This window comes from Remersonia thermophila, chromosome 4, assembly GCF_042764415.1.
Source record: "Remersonia thermophila strain ATCC 22073 chromosome 4, whole genome shotgun sequence".
Classification (NCBI taxonomy): Eukaryota; Fungi; Ascomycota; class Sordariomycetes; order Sordariales; family Chaetomiaceae; genus Remersonia; species Remersonia thermophila.
Window position 1 is genome coordinate 1720002 of NC_092220.1, and position 14211 is coordinate 1734212.

General features: G+C 45.5%; 2 protein-coding genes across 2 annotated transcripts; one reads left to right on the plus strand and one right to left on the minus strand.

Annotated features, from left to right (window-relative positions):
* Positions 1-10201: 10201 nt before the first annotated feature.
* On the plus strand, positions 10202-11965 carry VTJ83DRAFT_4628 (uncharacterized protein; the record flags this gene model as incomplete). Its single annotated transcript, XM_071011138.1, has 3 exons — positions 10202-10448; positions 10516-11868; positions 11934-11965. 3 exons carry the CDS (start codon positions 10202-10204, stop codon positions 11963-11965), a joined length of 1632 nt encoding a protein of 543 aa, XP_070866078.1.
* A 408-nt stretch (positions 11966-12373) lies between these two features.
* VTJ83DRAFT_4629 (uncharacterized protein) lies at positions 12374-13916 on the minus strand (the record flags this gene model as incomplete). The annotated part of the gene is made up of 6 exons (XM_071011139.1): positions 12374-12511; positions 12577-12995; positions 13086-13399; positions 13472-13562; positions 13626-13722; positions 13785-13916. 6 exons carry the CDS (start codon positions 13914-13916, stop codon positions 12374-12376), a joined length of 1191 nt encoding a protein of 396 aa, XP_070866079.1.
* Positions 13917-14211: the final 295 nt, after the last annotated feature.

The following is a 14211-nucleotide window of genomic DNA, read 5'->3' on the forward strand; positions in this document are numbered from 1 at the left end:
GGATTATACTCTTAGCGTTGTACGGCTAGAGACCTTCCGCGACTAAGGACGATAGTTCGATTACGTCCGAAACGAAGCTTGTACCTATAGTATATAGCAGATCTGTAGACTAGAAGTAAACGCTAAAATAGTTTTAAAGATCCTTAATAATAACTAAGAGCCGTCTTATATAGACGCCTATTTAGAGGTCTAGCAGCAGCTTAAGATTCAATACCAGCGAAAGCTTCGGGACTAGCAGAATGCTAATCCGGAGGAAAGGGGTTTTAAACCGGAAAAACTAAAAGAACCCTTTAAATCCGATATAGACTACGTATACGAGCAGAACCTCCTTTAATACTTCCTAAAGACCCTGTAAGACGATTCGAACGACTAGAAGAAGGCTTATAACGTAATATATTATCTTATCCTTAACACGGTTCGGAAGGATCTACTTAAAAACGCTTTCAACCTTTTTACGTTAATAAGATAGCTACAGATCTGCTATAACGTCCTATGTATTTTAGAAGCCTAAATTATTTCTATTTAAACGGTAAAGATAAAGACGTCTTATAAAGCTTTCCTTAACATCCTTAATAGAGCCGAAACAGCTATAAACCCTTTTAAATAAATTATAGACTTCCGCTGTAAGTATTATAATATATTTATAAACGGAGTTACTGTTGCAGTAGCAGGTATATATAGTGCACTAGCTGATGGCAGCATCAGCGGATCCGTTTTTACTGTTACAGTTATAAGCCCGGTCCTCTTCTGTTTACGTAGCGGTATATTAATAGTGCTACCTGCACTGTAAAAGTCACATACAATAAGAAGGCTCTGAGTTCGAAACCTGTATTTGCACACCTGATACAAAGGACGTTTTTAGGGTGGCGTCTGATAAATAAACACCCGGGCACCCCTCGGGGGTACGATGGAGGATAGAGATGAAATTTCCTCTGACTCCAAGTCAGGATAAATAAATGTACCAGGGAACTCAGACCTCGACTAATCGCCTCGGTCTGGGGGGTGTATTGCAGTAGCAGGTATATATAGTGTACTAACTAATAGCAGCATCAGCGGATCCGTTTTTGCTGTCACAGTTACTAATATAATCGGTCTCCTAGTTATTATAGCTTTCCTAAATACTATTTAGAAGCGTATTACTTTAGGATAAGCCTATACTAAATATATATTCTTAGCTAACAGAGTTATCCGAAGCGACCCTAAGGAAACTATAAAGGTATATATAGACTAGCTATACCGATTTCTCCTTTAAAACGGAGCCGGGGTATATATCTTACTATATATTTACGTTATTTTTGGAGGATATAAGCAGTTATCTAACTAGTAAGACCTATTAAAACAAAGGTTTAATAAGAAAAATAATAATAACGGTAAAAGTAAGCCTTCTAGGTTAAAGGGTAGCTATAAACGAAGAAAAGGTAGGAATAGTAGTAGAAAAAGCGGTAACCAAAGCTATAACTAGTTTAATAATTAAAATAGGAAAGTAAACCGAACGTTAAAGGTTTATTATAACTGTTTATACAAAATCCTCGAATAATACTATTAGATACCGATCAAATGCTTTAATCTTAAAACTACTATAATTAGCAAAAGTAAGAGAAGCAGTATAATATCCTAGGGCCTACGCTAACGTATCCTTAATAACCTTATAAAGCTTTAATAAACGGACTTTAAAGATAAGTTATAAGCTTAAAGGATAAGACTTCCTAGTCTTAGAATACTACGCCTACTACTAGGACCGGGCAGCGAAGAACCCTTTCCTAATTCGGTTAGAGTTAAATTAAAACTTAATAATATTAAAGACTTTTCGGGGCCTTTCGTTAAAACGGTAATCCCTTACAACCTATAGGCAAAAATTTAACTTCCCCCCGGTATCTATACTATATTTATTACTAACTATTACCCGCTTTATAATTCTATCCTTTTAGATAACTACGGAGCAGTCTATATTATTAACAATAAATTATAATTTAAGCCTAAATCCTAGTACGAAGTCGATAACCTAGACGACTGTATAAAGGCGGGTATAACCTTTTTCCAAATATAAGCTTATAAGCGATAAAGGCTTAGGAATATACTAAACGGTAACAAAGGTCCTAATACTAAGGATCTGATTCTAAAAGATACGGTTTTTATTAACGGGTTCTATATTAATATTATATTAGAGGTAGCTTTTAAACAAGTAGGCCTCTAGTATTACGGGTAGGACGGAACCCTTCGTTACAGCCCTATAAAGTATAATCTAGTAATAAGACAATTAGTCTATAAGTATAATTTAGTATTCTTTAAATATAACGTTTATTCTATTTACTTAAAGATTCCTCCGCTTAAGTATACTATAACTATATCTTTCGCTGCTATTAAAACCCGTTTAGCCGCCCGATCGAAAAAGCTACTTCCTAAAAAAAAAGATACGGAGCGCTTATAATACTTACGTATAGAATATACAGGACCCGAAGTAATATAAAGACTTATCTCTACAGCTAAAAGAGTTCGGTACAAAGTAAATAGTATTCTAAAAAAGGAATATAAAAGTTATATACAGGTATACGCTACTCGAGTTATCTTACGCTAACCCTTTGAGAACTATACTATAAGACCTTTCTAAAGGATTATTTAAGACCTTTTCAAGTTTAATCCTAGGTTTAACGGTTTAAAATAGCTACTTATAATTAAAGACGAGTAGAGTAGAAGAGTAATCGTAAAAACTCTAACAACTAAATCGCTATATACCGTAGCTAAACAAATCAAAGATACTATATTATAGGTTAATATATAGTTTAGCCTTAAAGTCTGTAAAATCCGGTAGGATAACGATACTAGTATTATTAGTATTAAAGGATATACGGATTATAAGGTCTGGATTTAAAACCTAGGGATCGATCTTAAACTTACCCTAACTTATACCTCGGAGGCTAACAGAGGATCTAAGCGTATAGGACGTAAAATTATCGAAAGAGAGCTTACTATACTTCTCGGAGCCCGCTTACCTCGTAACCTATAACCAAAAGCTATAAAAGCGGCTGCCTAGCTAATTAATATTACGCCTTTATAGTATAACGACTAGAAATTACTAAACGAGAAACTATACTCGTAGTTTTAGTAATACTTCCGTTAATACTAACCCGAGTTTATAGATAATTATATACGAGATCTAAAGCCTTACCTTAATAACCTATATATATACGGATGCCGGGTATACCTATTCAATAAACGACAAAAAGCGAATACTTACCGGAAGCTGTTTAAAACAACTAAGAAAACCTATATTAGATACCTAGTTAAATACTAGGCAACTAATATCTACCGGATTTAGGTTCCTTAGCTTAAAAGGGTTATTATTATACGGAATATAATCTTCAATAAAAAACTCTTTTACAAACCTAGTAAGGAATATATATCCCTACAACCGTTCTAAATTATAAGGGATATTATAGAGTTATTTAAATCCAATACAGGGTACCGGGACGCTAGTATAGTAAAAGAGCCTAACGATATTAACCCTAAAAGTCTAGAATACTTAATATCTTCTAAAAGGCTAGAGACGAGTTTTAACCGGCTAAAGGGTTAGGATTTAGGGGTAGGAGTATAGGTAAAGAGTATACTTCCCGCGGATACCTTTACTAAGCTATTAAAAGCAGGATCGCCTATAACTAAACTCCCGACCCTAAAGCTATTTATTAGTCCTCTATCGCTTTATATAGGACTTAACGGGGTTATAAATATTAAACCTTATACTAATAATACTTATCGTAAAGGTATAATAGTTAAAGACTAGTATTCTATTAACAGGACTATAAAGCTTAGTACGCCCCTATTAGGCCCCTACAATAATAATACTATAGGACTCCTTATAGTTAAAGAGGAGCCTTTATAGCCGGCAAACGGTATTTATAAACTGTTATAAAGCGTTTATTATACTATAAATACTATAATAAAACAATAAACTATAAAAAAATAAGACTTTAATTTAGCCTGTATTAAACGTAAGTACGTTAAGAAGGTATATAGGCCTGCCGTATATTAGAGCAGACAGTAGAAAGGTTAAAGGCCTAAGGGTAAAGACAATAACGATAAGTATAGACTTATCGGATTCGTATTCAGGATATATCGAAACGATAGTATATATCTGTTAAATTAAAGATACTAGAAAAGCTTTTATACAACCTTTTTCCTAGACAATCCTATTTATAAGGGTAACAGCCTTTAAACTTATACTATCTACTACGTAGTAGCAGCAGCCGTAAATCAAAGGTCTATAAAACGCTTAGGTACTGCTCTTAAAATACCGAGAATATATTTCTTAGAACTAACTAATACTAAGGTACCTTAGCGCTTTCGAGATATCGAGAACTATAAATTTTAATACCTATTCCTAAAAGCTTACAATAAAGAGATTAGAAATCTCGTTAACCGGAAGACTTAGCGTATTATCTATCGCGTAAAGGTTAAAGGACGTCCTTTGCCTTTTAAATAGATATTTATATATAAGTTCGACGAGTATAGTTATATCGAGAAAGCAAAGGTATACATTTATATTAAAGGCGATCTACAACGCTAAAGTATCTTTAAAACGACCTACGCTACTACCCTTGCCGCTTATATATTTCGCTTTATAATAGCAATCGCTATATACTTTAACTTTAAAGTCTACTAGTTCGATATTAAACAGGTATTTTTAAATACCTTCCTAAAAGCGCCGGTATATTATAAGCTCCCGGAAAGATATAAGCAGCCAGAGAAGTATATTTAACTTCTATAGGCCCTTTATAGACTCTAAGAGTTACCTCTCCTCTAATACCGAAAATTCTCCTCTACTTTACGTAAACTAGGCTTTAAAGCCTCTAAAGAAGAGCCTTACCTTTTCTACGACGACTAATATAAAGTTACTATTGTATTCTACGTTAATAATTATCTTATCTTCTTCTATCGAAACTATACGGATAAAGCAAACCGTATTATAAATACTTTTAAAGCTAAATACAAACTTTATAAGAAAAGAGAAGCGAAGTAGTTTCTAAGTATAAGAATTATTAAGGACCGTCCGAAGCGCTAGGTATTCTTAGTCTACAACCAATATATCGAGAAGGTAGCTAAAAGGTTCGACATTAACCTTACGGTTCGTACGCCCTATATTCTACTTCCCCCTAACGATTTTATTAAATATAAGGGGACTGCTTTAAACAACGAAATCAAGCTTTTCTAAAAGTTTATTAGTTTAATACTTTATATAGCTATTATAATTCGTTTAAACGTAGCTTTTACTACGTTAAAGCTATTTTATTTCTTAACAAATCCGTTACGTTAATATATCTTTACAACGTATTAGGTAGTCTATTACCTGTACGGAACAAAGTATTTAGGGATTATATATACTAATAAGGAAACCGAGTCGCGAGTACTCCTTATCGTAGGGGACGTATTATTTACCGATTACCTTAATACTTAAAGGTTTACCTAGGGCTATATAATAATACTCTTTAGGAGTATAATTGTATAGAAGGCTGTAAAGCAGTCGATAGTTATTACTTTATTTATAGAAGCTGAACTAACAGCGCTTATAAATACTGCTAAAGAAACTATAGTACTGTAACGCTTCTTTAAGGATATTGCTTTAAACCTCGGAGAGCCGTAGATAATCTATTATAATAATACTAATATAATTAGACTAGTAGTTAAAGATAGAATACGGATAAGTATCTCTTTAAAGTACGTCGATATCTATAATATATAGGTAAAAGAGCAGGTTAAAAAAAATACTTTTAGTATTAAGTACCTTTAAACGGTACAGATACTAGCTAACAGATTAACGAAGAATCTATTACAACAGCGTTTTAAGTATTTTCAGAAGCTCCTTAACCTTTAAAATACTATTAAGCTAGTACAGGATCTAGAGGGTAACTTAAAACAAAGGGTTATTTAATAGGACTTACTCCTAGAGACTCTATAATAAAAGCGTTAGAAACTAATATAATAAACCGATAATCTAAATATCTAACCTATGCTTCTTTAGCTTGGCGTATAGACGCGTCTTCTAAGCCTCCGCCTCCTTCTCCTTTGCTTTAACATCCTTCTTAGCCTTTACGTCAGCTAGAAGACGCTTTAAAAGCTCCTCCTCCTTATCTTTATTATTATCCTCCTCTACCGCCTTACTTTTACCCTTACTCTTAGTCTTTTTAGCAAAGGGAGACTTATCCTCCTTCTTCTTCTTACTAGCTAGGCTAGAAGGAGCGGAAATTACTATTAGAGAACGCTTACAAGTACCGGATAATATAAAGGGACCGGACTAAGCTAGGGTAGGCAGCGCTAGAACGCTGTTAATAATATAAAAGAGTAGAGTCCTCAGACTTTCCTTTAAAGCTAGGAGAGACTCCGGCTATTAATCTTTAACGATACCGGCCTCTAGGTCCTTATATACGTAACGGGTACGATCGATAATCTATATACTTATTAGAACCTATAGATCGGGTCTCCGAAATAACAAACTTACATTCTTAAGGGCGCTAGCTTACTTATATCGTATATACTAAGCAGTAGCAAACGCTAATAACGAGGAACTAATATATAATTAAAAGGATCAGTTAAGAATACAATACTAGTTACTACAATAACTATCTAAGACTTTAAAATAATAAGAAAGAAGTTTTACCCGAGTCTATAAGACGTTATTATCTTATAACAATAGTAGTAGGTTTAACCTACGACCGATAAATATAAACCGTTATTATACTTTAAAGCCGACTTAAAACAACTTATATAGGGCTCGATCCGCCGACCGAGAACCCTATAGCTGTCCTTAAGCCTCCGCGGAAGCTTAAAGAACGGTAGTTTAACAGAGTTAACCTTATTTTTACGTAACGTAACTATAGCGTTCTAATTATCGTTAAAGGATACTATAGTACCGTTAGAAAGCAACTTCGCGGGCGAACTGGTATTACTACCTACGTTAGCAGGTTTTCTATTACCCCTAGCGGTACAGGAAGCTAGATAACTATTATAATACGTTAGAAAACTATAGATAATTATAATAAAAACTAGTCGGTTACTCCTTTATAATTAAAGGGTAAAAAGAGTAGTTTTAAACGATCGAAAATATACTCTGAACGATAAGAACTAGTAACCTAATTCGTTAAGCTACTTAGCAATATACTCTTAGTACTAAAAAAACTAATAGAGCTGGAAATCAATATAGTACCTAGGGAAGCTATTTCTACGGTTATAATAATCGGAAAAATCGCTTTTATTATTATAGTTTTAGAATATTATAGTCGACCGGATTATTATTAATATTTCCGGAAAAAGAATAATTTCCTTTGTTAACCTTTAAATCGACCTTTCGAAGGCCTAAAAAGTCAACTAATTACAAAGACTTTGGATTGCCGGATACAGCCCGTCCCAAAGTTTAAAATAGCCTATAGTATACTACAAAGGGATTCAACTCCTAACTACCCTGCTAAAAAGGGCGTAAGAGCTACGACGGTATTTCTCTCTTTTCTTTGATTTTCAAGATCCTATTATAATAGTTGCTCGCTGATCACGAACAACTGGGGGGTGTATAACAGGATCTATAGGGACTTATACCCTGGTCCTGAACCCCAGCAGGCATTCTGCCTGCTCAGACCGCTATTCTGGGCATCCATCGTATATATAAGGAGCCTCCAGGAGAGGCATATTAGATAGTTGTTTTCTTCTTTTGAACAACAGCTTCCAACCACTCCTTTCCGCCGTATACACTCTCACAGGTCCGGGCCACCACAGTTTGTGATACGTCGAAGTCTCCCGAGAAACCTACCGTTGAGTCTCCAAGTCATTACTCGAGCTAAACCCAGCATGAATAGAAGTCTGATGGTTGGACCGAGTTTCATACACGGTTCATTAACCGGCTGACCGGCTAGCATGCCCCCGAGTGAGTCGATAGATTTGGTTATTGTTTGGCTTCGCTTCCCCTGCTAGTTGTCTGGTTGTCTTGAAGCTTTCTACGTAGTTATGTACAGGTGATCTCGAAGAGTATTCTTGCATCACTGTACATTGCTAGCAAACCAGGGTTTTAGCAGGGTCGAGATGCTCGAGTTAAAACGAGACTGCGACTCAGATCAGTTTACAGGAATGTCGGAGCAGTGAGGCAAATTTAGAAAATATCAATTGATTCACAGTGACCCTATGAGCATAGGGCCTGTGAGACCTTGGAAGCTCAATACGAAGTAGACAGCCGAGTTAATGCTTTGAGTAGCGGTTGAACTATTCCCTAGTGGATTCTCACGCAAGGAGCAAATGAGGCATCTTGGGAAGATGCCTTCCGTTTCTCCACCGCTTTCAGGTTGAATTGAAGTTCATACCCTATGCACTAACCAAAAAGGAATACTCGTCAAGAGAAGATGGCGGCCAGCCCTCCTGCTCTGGCATCACTTCATAATCCGTGCCAGACGTTCCAACCAAGACCAAACTGCCGGTTCAGCATAGGGGCTCGCGAGGCTCGCTGTGGCAGAACCATATCAGAACGATATTCCCTTTTCAGATACCTACCTAGGTGCTTTATATTTGTAGGAATCGTCGATGGGAAACGTACCCGGGACAGTTGGCTCCCATGCACCGGCTGACACACTCGCGGTTGCACCCTCCGCATTGAATCTTGCAATCACCGCGACAGCTCGCGCTGGACACGGCAATGAGGCTGGCCAAAAAGATAAGAGACAGAGAAAGCTTCATGGTTATCGACTCGTTGGTCAAGGAGGCAGCTAGAGCGTGGTGATAACAAGGAGGTCGGGCTGGGAGGCTGATGGGGGAAGATCCAGGATGTAGTTAATATGCTTTTTGGTGTTAGCATTCGTTGTATCCGTTGCCCTGAATAGGAAAACGACTCCTGTGTCACAAGGGCAAGTTGATGCACTTTTCAATCTTCTGAAAGGGGATGGGGGTTGTATTATGGGTTTCTAGGGTAGCAGGCTGATGAGAGTTAATTTGGGCGTTGCGGTGTGATACGCTAGGGCATCTCTTCAGCACACCTCCATGGAGATTCTATTGAGCCCAATACTAATATCAAACATGCTCTCATGACCATGTTTCTGCGGAAGAGAGGTATCCGATTGACTTGTTGCCACCACTTTGCAGGACATTCTACGTCCCGAGATGTTGTTCGGATTGTTGATTCGTACTAGGCGCGTTTCCCAACCGTGCTCTAAGAATGATTACAACTGTTCATGACCATGACAAAGCCATATCTCCGTCGCATCAGGCATTCTTTCTTGACACCTCGCCACCAAGTCCTTTCTCTCTTCAAAGAGTCCGAGGTGCTGGGGGCTGGCGCCTGCTCCTGGGGTTTCCCACTGAATTGATATCGCATTCCACAAAACCACCTCCTCGGTAGGCTCTTTGACCTACGGGCAGAGTCCATGGCAGAAACCAGACCAAGTCTGTCGCCACTTTCAGACTACCTTGACTTGACGTTCGTATATGTTCTGTTCGGCTAGGGGCTTGTTCAAAAGTGGGGACTGGTCGGTGATCTGTTTGGGCCGTGAACATGGATAAGCATGTAGCTCGTCCCTGGCCCGTCCCGGGCTGCCATTCGGACCCCCACTCCGCCCCGACAGCGACCTGGCCAAGCTGCCCCATCCCCCATTTTCGCTACTGCATTCACGTTACATGTTACATAGACTTTTTAGCAACCGCCTAGCGCCCGTCTCCTCCATCTCTGGATCCTTTGAGGATTGAATGCCGAGTGGTTCCGGCTTGCTCCGACGACGTGCTCGCAACGGGCCCCAGACGACAGGGTGTAACGGAGTTGACTGGTCTTCGTTGAAGACAGGACATGCCTCACTCTTCGGGGGGTCATCGGACCGACGAACCAAGAACCCCTCGACGGCGCTCCACGGGCCCATGGATGTGGGTAGGAGGGGGGTGGAGGTATGGAGGGGGGTTTCGCTTATCTCCACAGCATCGGTAATACGCATGTGCCAGCAGCAGTGACGCTTATCGCTCGTGGTTCTTGGCTGGTGGCCAATGCAATCGTGAAATCGAAAGCTCGATGTGCCGATGGGGGCCTCCGATGCCGTTCCAGAGGCATCCCGGATCGTGTACTAGACTCTGTAGCGGTGCGTCTTTACTGCCATGCACAGTAAAGCTGCCTCGAACAACAAATCTGGAGTGACGCGTGAGCGGTTGAGCCAACCAGCAACCTCCCCCGGACACATCGGCGGGCGCCGCAATGAATTCACGATCTCGCCAAGGCTGCGACGAGTGCCGCCGGCGGAGGAGGAAGTGTGATGAGTCCAAGCCCATCTGCGGCCAGTGTTCCACCTTCCACAGGACCTGCAACTACTCCCTTCAGGTCCGGATTGTAGGGTGGTCTAGCGCAGGGCAGACCGGCCGCCGCAATGGCTGCAAAGAGCGCAACCCGGGCGTTGGCCGGCGTCCAAGCTGCACAAGCCCACCGGACCGTCGCCAGCCACCAGGTATGCCGTCACAACTCACCCGCTGTCCTCGCATTCCCCAAAACCTAACATTCCTCGGCTGGCCAAGATGGGCTTCGAGACCCCTTGGAGCTGCAAGAAGAGGAGCGGTATGAGTTGGACGACACGCTGCCGCCGTCGCTATCCCCGCGGCGCCTCCCCAACGGCATCCCGCTGTCGCCAACGTACCAGATGCTCCTGAGCTACTTCGCCAAACACATCCTCGCCTCTCTGTCCTGTCACCCCTCCATCCACCAAGACCTCCTCGACGGCCTTGTCCCCGTCAGTCTCGAATCGCCCCACCTCATGTCGGCCTGCCTCGCCCTGTCCGCCGCCGGTTTCCTGTCCCGCGGCGTCCCCGCCCTGGACGGCGTCGACATCTCCAAGATCCTCGGCCATCTGCAGTCGTCGGGCCTCTCGCTCCTCCGCAGCGCTCTCGCGACGAACCAGATGAACGGCACCTTGGTAGCGACCTGCCTCCTGTGGTGCCTGACCGAGATCTTCACCCACCGGCAGGGCACATCCTCCTGGCGCATCCACCTGCAGGGGATCCGCGCTCTCCTCGACGGCGACGGTGCTCAACGCAGCCTCGCCGCGCCAACAGGCGCAACGCGCCCAGCCATGAAGCATCTCCATCAGCTCTACCTCTCCCTCCGCACCCTCCCTTACATCCCCGCGTCGGAATCCCCAACATCCACCCCGGAACCAGCGTCGCCCGAGAGCGAGGACTCCCCGAAGATCCCCCCTCTCGACCCCACCCCCGCGAGCCCGGCCATCGACGGCTTCCTCGGCTACTCTGACGAGCTGCTCGACATCATCCACGAGATCAACCACCTCTCTTCCGTCCACCACCCCGCGCCCGCCGTCACCGCCGTCTCCCCGCTTGACCTGCTATCCTCCGCGCCGGCGGCAACGCCCGTCACGCCCGTCCCCTTTGACGCCGACCTCCTCCTCGGCAGGCTCCAGGCCATGATCCTCCGCGACTCGCGCGACCCGCCCCGCGTCGCCGGCATCACGACGCCGCTCACCGACGAGACGGGCCGCGAGTTCGCCCTCAGCCACGCCATCTTCCAGCAGGCGACGCTGCTCCACTGCTACCGCAAGCTCTACCGCCTGCCCTCGGGCTCGGCGCCCGTCCGGGCGGCGGCGAGCGCGCTCCGGGAGCTGCTGACGCGGCTGGAGCGGGAGGCGGCGCCGGCGCCGTGCCGGACGTGGGTTGCGATGGCGATGCCGCTCTTCAACCTGGGGTGCGAGGCGGTGGAGGAGGCGGAAAGGGAGTTTGCGCTCGAGATGGTGGGCAAGCTGGCCGGGTGCATCGGGAGCAGTCATGTCGGGAGCATCCGCCAGGCGTTGCGGGACGTGTGGGACCTGAGGGACCGCCTCGGGGATCGGGAGGGCTTGTTGTGCGCGAATGAACTGTTAGGTACGTTAGCGTTGACGCCGTGCTTCTTGTTTCCTTGGGGGTTGGGGTTGCTAACGTCATGACAGAGAGACTGAATTACCACGTTGTTTTGTTCTAAGGGGCTTTGAGGGTAAGTTGGATTCTGCGAGAGTGGTGGCCGGGGTATAATGAAATGATGGCAATGATCATGACAAACACAGGTTGTTCTGGTTGCTGGGGTTTTCTTTCTCGTCTATGTGCTCACTTCCTGTAGTTCAGCCAATCGAGTCAGCCGCACGGATGGGTTGTTGATCAACGTCAAACCGCCGTGTTCAGAGATCTAAAATGCGTTCAGATAGTCATTATTACATCCCCCTACCGAAGGTGCCTGTCCCCCGGTTGGGGTTTTGTTCATGAAAGCCTCAAGGCTGCTCGAGGAATCGTTCCCCCTCCTCCGTTACCCCACCGTCCTACCCCACACTACCCCACATTCGACCAGGTAGTTACTCTTCCTTGTCCCTACATCCTCGCAGCGTCCACCACCCCTTTAAAGGTCCTCGCCGTCAGACTCGGCGCGCTCAATCATCTTGCTCAGCGGGCCCTTCTTGACCATGATGCTCATGACCTCGTAGAGGACGTCGGCAGCGGCCATGGTGGTGTGCTCAGCGTTGGTGTCGTAGGCAGGCTGCAATGCGTTGTCAGTCGTCGTGCTGCAGGCTTCCAGGGACGGCAAGCCACGGGTCAACTTACAGCAACCTCAACGATATCCGCGGCAATCAGGTTGAGATCCTCCAGACCGCGCAGGATGGTGCGCAGCTCGCGGGTCGACCAGCCACCGGTCTCGGGGGTGCCCGTGGCCGGAGCAAAGGCAGGATCCAGGGTGTCAATGTCGATGGAGAGGTAGACGGGCCTGTCGGTGCCGACGCGCTTGAGGATGCGCTTGATGATGCCCTCGGTGCCGATGGTGTCGATCTCGCGGGCCTCGACGATCTCGAAGCCGACATACCCGTCGTTGTCGTAGTCGCTGGGACCGCTCAGCGTCGTGCGGATGCCGGCGTGGATGTTGGTGTCGTTGGCCAGGAGGCCCTCCATGGCGGCGTGGTAGAAGTAGGTGCCATGGTTGATGGAGGCAACGTCGGAGGGGGCGCCGCCGAACACCTTGGGCTTCCCTGCATGCGGGAATCAGCATCACGGACGACGCCTGCATGCACGCTTCTGCGGGCCAAGCCGAGGAGGGGTCTGGGGTAATGCGGGCTTACAGGTATCCAGATGGCTGTCAAAGTGGATCACAGACACGGGGCCGTAGGCACGGTTGATGGACCGCAGCAGGGGGAGGGTGATGGTGTGGTCGCCGCCGAGGGTGATGACGCGGGGGAGGGTCTTGCCCTTGAGGGCGGGGCCGCGCTTGTCGGAGTCGGTAGCCGGGGTCCGGGAGAGGATGGCAAAGTGGCCCTCTTCGATCTGCTTGAGCGCCCACGAGTTGTCGTACGAGGTGACGGGGATGTCACCGCAGTCGAGCACGGTGGCCCAGCTGTTGAAGGGGTTGGTCTTGAGGGGGACGTTGTAACCGCCGCTGGATCTGGTCAGCATGGTGCCTTCGCCCCGTCCGTTGAGGGCAGCTTGTGGGGGCGGGGATTGCTCATACTAGAGGTTCAACCGGCGGGAGCCTTGACGAATGCCCGAGGGGCCGAAGCGAGCACCGGGGCGGTACGACGTGCCAGTGTCGAAGGGGGCGCCTGCGTCTCGACGTCAGCAAGAGTCTCTGGAAGCGGCATCGCTGAGCATCTGCATCTGCTTACCGATGAAGGCAATGTCGTAGAGGGCATCGGGGTTCTCGAGGCAGTTCTGGTAGGGAAGACGGCCGAAGGTGGTAATGCCCGAGAAGACGGAGTCGGCCTGGATCGGCGTGTAAGTGGGAGGAGGTTCGGGCAAGCACTGGAGCCTGGGGTTCATCATACCTGGGTGCCGCCGTCACCGGGGAGCCTGTTGTACCAGAGAGACTGGTGAGGGCCCGAGACGACCTTCTGGTTCTTGTGGCCCGAGTGGGCGGTGGCAGTGGCAGCCAGCCCGGCAAGGAGAAGGGAACGCATGGTGATGATATTGACTAGATTGCCTAGCGATCTCGTCAAGTGTGACTGTGATGGTGAGACTTCCAACCTGCTTCCCCAGACGCATGCCAGTCTGTCTTATATCCTCGCAGTCGGGACTTGGCGGGACGTCATCGTAGCCGGTATCTCGACGCACGGAGATGCCTCCCCCTCCCCCCCTCACCGATCTACCCCAGACCGCCTACATCCACATCCGAGGTGTCGAATGCTCGAATGCTTCGTGTCGTCACAGCTGATGCGTCTCTCCAGCGCCTACATCGCCACAGTCAGTCAAGCG